The sequence below is a fragment of the Phyllopteryx taeniolatus genome, chromosome 17 (assembly GCF_024500385.1).
Source record: "Phyllopteryx taeniolatus isolate TA_2022b chromosome 17, UOR_Ptae_1.2, whole genome shotgun sequence".
In the NCBI taxonomy this organism is placed as follows: domain Eukaryota; kingdom Metazoa; phylum Chordata; class Actinopteri; order Syngnathiformes; family Syngnathidae; genus Phyllopteryx; species Phyllopteryx taeniolatus.
The window spans coordinates 21641666-21650040 of record NC_084518.1 but is presented as its reverse complement, the minus strand read 5'-3'; the positions used below and the strand labels follow the sequence as shown (position 1 = coordinate 21650040).

Here is an 8375-nt window from a genome sequence, read left to right as displayed (position 1 = left end):
CTTTTTGTCCCTCCCCACTCGTCTGTTGTTCTTCTCGACTGCTTGATGGGATCTCCAGTGGGAGGAGCTAACATATAAACGGAGGAATGAGGTTTGAGGAAAAAGGGAGAATCACATTTCTCTTTTTTTTTGTTTTTTTTTGCAACCTCCTCTGTTTGATTGAAAAAAAAAACACACAGTAGATTTGCTTGGAGCCAAGTGACATAAAAATATTAAGACAAGACAACAATTATTTTGAGCGATGCTGTATTTTTTTTTTCATTTGCTGTGCAGTCAATTATAACAGAACACACTCCTCGTAAATTAATGTTTGCTAATGACGGATCAAACTATGCAAATACAGTCTGACAAAAACATTGATTTGTGATTCTGCAAGTTGAAGTGGAAGCACAACTCAGTTATTTTGGTTTCGAGGAATGAGCACGCAGCGTTGAACAGAGAAACTGGGTCAGAATGTGCGCGCGCGCGCATGTGCATATCTTTGACACCCGACAAGTCCATTTTGATCACTTCAGATTTTCGTCTTTCTTATCCGTCAGAGGCACAACAGAGAGACTGATTTCAAAAAAAAAAAATCTTTATTCAAGTGATCATAATCAAGCAGAACATTAAAGCCAAATAAGCGACATCAAAACCTGACAATGAACTGGACTTGAAAAGAAAGCGAGGCCTTTCTCTCCCACTGGGTCTTGGATTCACTATAAGAGGATTGGAAGTCGAGCACATTTTGATGGAACTCTCAAGTATACCGCACAATCTGAATGGTAATTAGATGAAGAAAAACCCAGAGACGCATCCACAAATGAGAACAACACCAAGTGACACCACGCAGCCCTGTGCCACTGGATCACAGTGAACTTTACAGAAGATATCAAAAAGTCTACTTTCTAAAAAAACACATGTATAAAGTGTTGGAATTGACGGTAAAAGCATCTACCGGTCTTGGAAAACAAAAGGCTGACTTGCTAACTTTCAATGTCTCCACTCTATGAGCAACATAACGAGAAGCATCATTTTGCTGAGCAAATTCCCACAAGAATTTAGTTGGATCAATGGATGTTATAAGAATATTTCGAGTCCCAGTAAAACCTTTCTTTGGCAAATGATAACACTATTGTTTTTGAAATTCTTCTTCTTCTTTTTTTTCGTCTGTGTGTTTAACGTTCACAGCGTGTTTCCTTCCCATGCATGTGCTTACGACGCTTATGAGAGCCTGCTGTTTTACAATACTGGTCGTAATTATTTCATTCGTCAAAAGTCTTTTTACAACGCAGAAGGCACACAAAAAGCTTATCAGATGTGCAATGACACACTTCAGGAAGTGTCGGCTTTCAAAATTGATTGCACATATGCATGTTCTCCACGGCAATAGATCCCTTGTCATGTCATCTATAGTTTGTTGTCGAATGTCACATAAGCAAAAGGAACAAACATGAAGCTTTTGCTGACTTGCTCAGTGTGATTCTGGAAACGCTTTCCTCTCCATTGCATTGTTGAGAGCGCTGCGATTCCCTTTCTGATTGGTGCATATTTGAAAAGATTGCAGTACTTCGCTTCAGACTCATTTGTCCAGCACCGCATGTGCTTAATGCAGTACTTGAGCACTGCAACTTAAACCGCATTCTCTTCTTCTGAGCACCCAAATAAGTTGCTTTAATCAGCCACTTGTTTCTGAGAAATGAAAGTCCTGTGCCTTGCTGGAGCGCAGAGGGCGCTATCTCAGAGGTCAAAAGGGTCATGAAAAAGGACAGCGTGTTAAAATCTCAGTTAAAAACTACAGAATACCAAAACATCAAATCCACCAGACTTCACAATTGCAACACAAAATGCCCTTGAAAAAGCCCACAGAAGCAGCATTAAAAGTTAGGACACAAACTATCAATAAAACTAACAAAACAAATCATAAACCTTGTACGCCCTTCAATTCAATACATTTCAATATTCTTCTTCATATGAATCGATAGATTCATTATTAAATATACATTTTCAGCTATAGTTGAAGTTTAACCGATCATATTTTTATTGCCAGTTTTGTCTGCTTATGTTACTGATAGAAAAAAGATGGGCTTTTTTTTTAAGCAGTGCTACAGTTCAGGATGCTTGAATGTACAATCCACTTTCACTTTCTATCTCCCTCGTACCACGTTCCAAGTATTTTGGTGATTGTTTTTTTTTTTTTTTAGAAATACAGATTTTGCCACGTAACTTGTCCCCAAAATACAGTTGAATACTAACTAACCCATGGCCAGTCAGATTATTTAGAACAGTACCTATGCCGAGAAATGATCCACTCGATACTCCAAAATCTTTCAAAATGTTAGACTACAGACCTCACAAAAACCTTTCCCTACTCGCCCGCGTGAGCTTTCAATTTTACACATTTGTGAGTACTGAGTACAACACCAGAGAAAGTCAAATTACCAGATGACAGTGGGAGCCTTTTTTTTTTTTTTGACAACAGCTCCACACATAAAACAGTCAAAATGCCATTTCAAAAAGGAAACCGCGCAGCATTTACATGAATGACATCACCCGACACAATTCAGTATGTAAATAAGTCCTATGGAAGAACCGCGTTCACCCTGACTGTTATTGGTTAAGCACGTTTTGTACACGGCACGAGGCCACTCAGCTCATGTTCCGAATAATACGTTTTCAGTTCTTAGTCCAAATGGGAAATATTTAAGAATCATGCAGATTCATGCTGAAAATAGAAGGTCTGGGACAATGAAGCTGAATGAACTGAGGATGATTCCTTTACTTCCATCGCAGGATTATTAAAGTATACAATGTGTCTACCGTGTCTGCCTATCTAGCTCATGACAATATTTGGAGGATCGAAGGTGAGAAGAGTTGGCTCGGAAGGACTCAAGGGAAACTGTTTTGAATTGGTGTAGGAGTCAATGACTGCCAGGAAGAGATGATTATATCACGGCAGTTCTCTTCTGGGTGCCTGCTGAGAGACGGAACATCAAATTAGTCCTGACACGAACATGCTGAAGATTACACAAAGTCCTCACTCATGCAACAGGGGACCGTGACTGGTCACTGCCACCGTCGTTCAAGTGTCGTTGTGGCAAAACTAAAAGCAGTCGTCGCGAGGCAACAACTTGTATGATTCCAATAAAAAAAAAATACATACAAAATCATTCACGAGGACTCATAAGTGTGGACAAAGCATGCAGCAAGCATCATAATGTGAAGTTTGGCTTGGCCAGAATTTCGGACAGCCAGATGTGCACAACACGGCTCTGACCGGCAGCCAATTGCATTCTAATCTGTGCTCTCGGTAAGCTTATTGGTTTCCTGGCTTGAGAGAGCCTAGCCAATTGAAATGTAGCCTTTCAAAGCGCAATGTTGTGGGCCCGTGCGCAGGAAAAGGTCAGTCATAGGATTTGAAAGCCAAATCAATTTGAAGTGAACGGTGAAGCCAACATATACACGTGAAAATCATACAAATCAAGTCTACGGCATGTAGATAGCAACCAGCGTACCTCCAGTTGTAGAACGGGCTTCTTTTCATTTTGAATACTTAAGAACAGAAGAAAAGAGACAAGTTGCACAATGAGTGTGAATGTCAAACGCCAGCCAGATACGACAGCCATGTATTTGTTTTATTGGACTGCATACGATTCTCCTGTTCAGTGTTGTTGCGGTTCAGTCTGCAGGTTCAGGAGCGGCCACCAAAAGGGACTTTTGGAAAGTTTTACAGTGGTTCGCTTCCTCTTACACTAGTGACAGTTGAGAATAATTCGAAGAAGAATAAAAACAGAACGAAAGGTGCTTCCGGTCTGCCTACAATACACCTTCTTCATTACAGCACACGTGTATGATAGTTATGAGACATTCCCTGAATTGAGACGGTTAATAAAGGGAAAGGTGTGCCGTTTGACCTCGGACGTTCCGCTGATTGGCTGGACTCCCCGCACGATGCTGCTCCTTCCGCACCCCTTGTCCCTGAGGAGAAGCGCTCTCTTCTCTCTGGGCTTTCTTTGAAGTTGATTCCCGCTCTTGTGCCACCCACCGCCGTCATATGCATCTGGGATAAATGACCTACATTTTGCATTCGACATTGAACGGTGGAACACGATGCGTGCATATGTGCGCGCATGTGTGTGTTTGCGAGGCGGGGGGTTAGCGCTGTATTCGTTTGACCTAATTAGTCAATGTGATTGCTTGTCGGCTCTTTCGGTACTCTGATCAAAATCAGATCACTTAATCAAAATGTACTCAGAAATCACTGCATCATTTCACCCCTGACCTTTAGTTTCGTGTTTTTTGGATCTTGGTTTTAGCTGGAAATAGGGCAAACAGTGCGAAACCCGGGGCTTTGCCATTCTTTGTTATGATCTATATCAGAGGAAAACCAAATCTAGCCGCATGCCATTGCGGTGCAGAGGCCACATACCGTTTCATTATTAGAATTGGCAGGATCGACGCTTTTGCGAATGTAGCTATTTCCCCCCCCCCCCCCCCCCCCCCTTTTGATTGTTATTTCATGTTTCGTGTAGTTCAAGCGATTGCTGGACAAAATGACACGGGATTGCGCATTTAGCGATAGCCAGTGAATCTTTTTTTCGTCTTCGGTTAAGTCTTATTCTTGAACCCAACCCTCCTGTATTTCGCTTAGGCCTTTGTTGGGTTGTCGGCAAACCTTTTCTCTTTTTTCCTTTTTGATCTCCGTGTTGCGCCGATTAACGTACGTTGTGTTCGTCGTGATCATTATTGTGGAGTCATGTCATATTTTGGATTTTGAGCTGGAATGGGTTGGGGAAAAAGCCACGCCTGGAAATACTTGTTTTGTGTGTTCATTGTAAATACTGAAACTAAATACTGTAATGCGTAAGTATCATAAAGTACATAAAGGAATTGTTTAACGTGCCATTCGCATTATTTGGGGAAGTTGTATGTGCTTGCCAATGCCTTTAGAAAGTCTCTCAACGCACAGTTTAGTCTGCAATTATTCTCGCCGAGGCTTGTGCTGCTCGTCACCTGCCAGTCGACGGTAAAATGCGCTACATTCAACGTACCTCCAGTGTAGACGCTCTGGACTCGGTGGTCTCACTCGGCCCTATGCTCCTGGGTATACTGGACACAAAGTAGCCAGCCCCTTTGGGTATTATGGGCTGTCTGACGACTACTTTGCCTTTCCTGGTCTCTGCGAGAAAGAGGCTGTACCAGTAGGCGTCGCTGGAGATCAAGGTGGAGTCCGCGATAGTGGAGCTCCTCTGGCTGATCACGCTGTTCCTGCTGATCACGCTGTTCCGATTGGCCGGGGGGATCTTGACGGCCTTCGGCTTGGGCTTTTGACACTTCAGCACGATAATCACCAATATGGTAATGAGCAGCATGAAGGAAACGGCCCCTAAACCGATGACTAAATACAAGTTGAGGTCTGTGAAGAGGTCGTACTCCAGCGGCAACTCCGTTGTCTCCGAAAATGCCGTGGCGTGCTCGACGGTGGCTATTTTGATGGTGACGGTGGTGGAGAGGGCCGGGTTGCCGTTGTCTTTCGCGGCAATGACCAGGCGCTGTTGCCGGGGGTCTCTGTAGCTGAACATTCTGGTTGTCCGGATCTCGCCGTTGTACTGGTCTAGACTGAAGAGGCTGGAGTCGCTGATTTGCAAGAGCTGATACGTGACCCTGCCGTTCTGCTCCGAGTCGGCGTCGATGGCGATCACTTTGGCCACGAGGTGTCCCTTATCTGTAGACCTCGGTATCACCTGCTCGGCGACAGAGCCCTGCGCTCGCCACGGCGACACTATGACAGGGATGTTGTCGTTTTGGTCCAGAATGATGATATGAACCGTAACATTGCTGTTCAGCGCGGGGACACCGGAGTCCCTCGCCTCAATGTGGAAAAGATACTCCCTCTCTCGCTCAAAGTCGAAGGTCTTCAAGGCATAAAGGTCGCCGTTTTCCGGATTGATGGAGAACAGCATTGACATGGATGTGTTGGCGATCTCTTTCTCCATTATGAAATAGACCAAGTACTGGTTCTCATTCAGATCCGGGTCAAGTGCACTCAGAGATGTCAGCAAGGCTCCCGGCAGATTGTTCTCCATCACGTGGATGGTGTAGAAGGACTGCGGGAATGTGGGAGCATTGTCGTTGATATCATGAATCTCTAAGGTGAAGGTCTCGCTTTCAGTGAGCGGCGGCGTTCCTTTGTCAGTCACCTTCAGCGTTATTTCGTATTTGCCCTTTATCTCTCTGTCCAGCGGCTTTGAAACCGAGAGCTCGAAGTAACCCTCCGACGACCGATTGAGCACAAAGGGTAGCTTTTCCTGCCGACTTAAAGTGAGCTCCACTTGGCCGTTGACTCCCGAGTCCCTGTCGCTGACGCCGACCACCGCAATCAGGGTCCCCACGGCCGTGTTCTCGGCCGTGGCGCTCTTCAGAGACTTGATGGTCATCTCGGGGTAGTTATCGTTCAGATCGGTGACGGACACCGTCACTTTGCAGTGTCCCGACAGCGGGCTGGACCCTTCGTCCTGAGCTTGGACGTGCATCTCAAAACTCGGATTCTCCTCAAAATCAACAACCCCCTTAACCTTGATCTCCCCCGAGTGTCGGTCGAGCGAGAAGAGCTCCTGTGTCTTCTCAGAAGTGTAGAGCGTATACGAATATAATAAGCGTGCGTTTGTGCCTTCGTCCAAATCTGTTGCATTTAAGGTCATGACAACTGTGCCTACACCTGAATTCTCCGCAACATTGACTTCAAACACCGGCTGAGCGAAGAGGGGGGCGTTGTCATTGATATCGAGGACATTGATAATAATGCTGGCTGTGCCGGACCGGGGAGGAAGCCCTCCATCCACCGCGGTTAGAATCAGATTATGCACCGCGTCTGTCTCCCGGTCCAGATTGCCATTCAGAACCAAGTCTACATATTTGGAGCCATCGCTGCCAGTTTGGATGTCAATGTTGAAGTCTTTGCTCTCGCTTAGGTAGTAAGTCTTAATTGAATTAGCGCCAACATCCGCATCGACGGCATTTGTTAACGAGAACCTCTCGCCGGGAGGGGTTGCCTCGGAGACATCCAAATGAATGCTCTTCCTCCGGAACACCGGCGCGTTGTCGTTAATGTCCATGATCTCCAGTTCGATGTTAAAAATACGAATGGGGTTTTCTAGTATGACATCCATCTTCATAAAGCACGAGGCTGTTTTGGTCATGCAGATGCTCTCCCGGTCCATCTTCTCGCGGATGATGAGCTCACCGGTTTCTTTGTTGATGTCGAGATAATTTTTGCTGTGAATGACATCCAGCTTTGCCTTGCGCTCCACCATGCTCCGAACATCGAGACCCAAATCGGCGGCGAGGTTGGCAACAAAGGAACCCTCTTCCATCTCCTCCGGAATGGAGTAGCGAGTGATTGAAAGCACTGACCCGCACAACGCGCACAATGCAAAAGCCGCGACCAGCAGTCGTGTCCGTGAAAGCGCCACGAGAGGAGCCATCGCGCGGCCTTGGAAATCAAGCGATCGAGCGGATAGATGCGTCCTATAATGTTCAGGCCGTCTTGATGCAAACGAGCGCCGGCGTCATTCTTGGCTCCACGCGTGGGAGCTGCAGCAAGCGGTCCATCCGATTCCTGCAGGGGCGTGTGCAGCGTTTGTGTAGACCGGCGTCGGGTGGCCCAGCTCACATAAAGAAGATGCGGGGGAGGGGAGGGGGGATTGGGGGAAGGGGGGCGGGGGGGTGGGGGGCGGTATGGGTCTGGGGCTGGACCCTTTGAAACCTCCCAACGCACATAACATCCTTTAAAAAACGTGGCACCTAATAAATGAAAACGTTTATTTTGACTCTATTCATTTTCATCATGAACTGATTGTTTTTTTTCAAATAGAATGTAATCCCTCAAATTTTGAATGGGGCCGGCATAAAGCATGGAGGAATTTTAAGAGCAATAAGTAAGCATTCCTTATGATGTTGGTCCTAAAGAGAAGCGTAACACTAACCCGAAGCAGTCAATCAAGATGTTGCCTTTTCATTTCCTCAGGAGCTGCAATGTAACACTTGTTCTTGCATCTTTTGCAAGCCTGTTTTCCCCCAACAACTGTTTTGCAATGCCCCCCCCCCCCCCCCCCCCCTACCCCCACGTACAATGTAGAGGTACTAAATTAAGTTTTCTTTTGACGTAACCATAGCGACGATGAGTTCTTTGTCATGGTTGCATGGGTGATTTAGCTCAACCACATGGATGCTTTGTGAGAGCTTCGTTCTGGTGCATTGTGCCTCCATTGGCCTGTATTCTACCGCCACCTAGTGAAACATTTAAGAATGACAGCAAGTTCCAGGATTTTGGAGGCCACCTGTCTCACGATTGGCCTCATGTGCCTTAAAAGGTCCCTAATATTTCGTAATGTACA

At 45.7% G+C, this 8375-nt stretch overlaps 1 protein-coding gene across 3 annotated transcripts; it reads right to left on the bottom strand.

Moving 5' to 3' along the window:
• Positions 1-559: 559 nt before the first annotated feature.
• Positions 560-7640, bottom strand: LOC133467528 (protocadherin alpha-C2-like). Of its 3 annotated transcripts, XM_061752477.1 has the most exons (3): positions 5031-7640; positions 3495-3531; positions 560-2956 (listed from the first exon to the last, which is right to left on the bottom strand). In XM_061752477.1, the coding sequence occupies exons 1-2, from the start codon at positions 7461-7463 to the stop codon at positions 3520-3522; spliced, it is 2445 nt and encodes an 814-aa protein (XP_061608461.1). In that variant the 5' UTR covers positions 7464-7640; the 3' UTR covers positions 560-2956; positions 3495-3519. The 3 variants fall into 3 exon arrangements, with proteins under 3 accessions (XP_061608461.1, XP_061608459.1, XP_061608460.1); XM_061752475.1 differs by lacking the exon at positions 3495-3531; XM_061752476.1 differs by lacking the exon at positions 3495-3531 and having other exon boundaries at positions 560-2953.
• Positions 7641-8375: the final 735 nt, after the last annotated feature.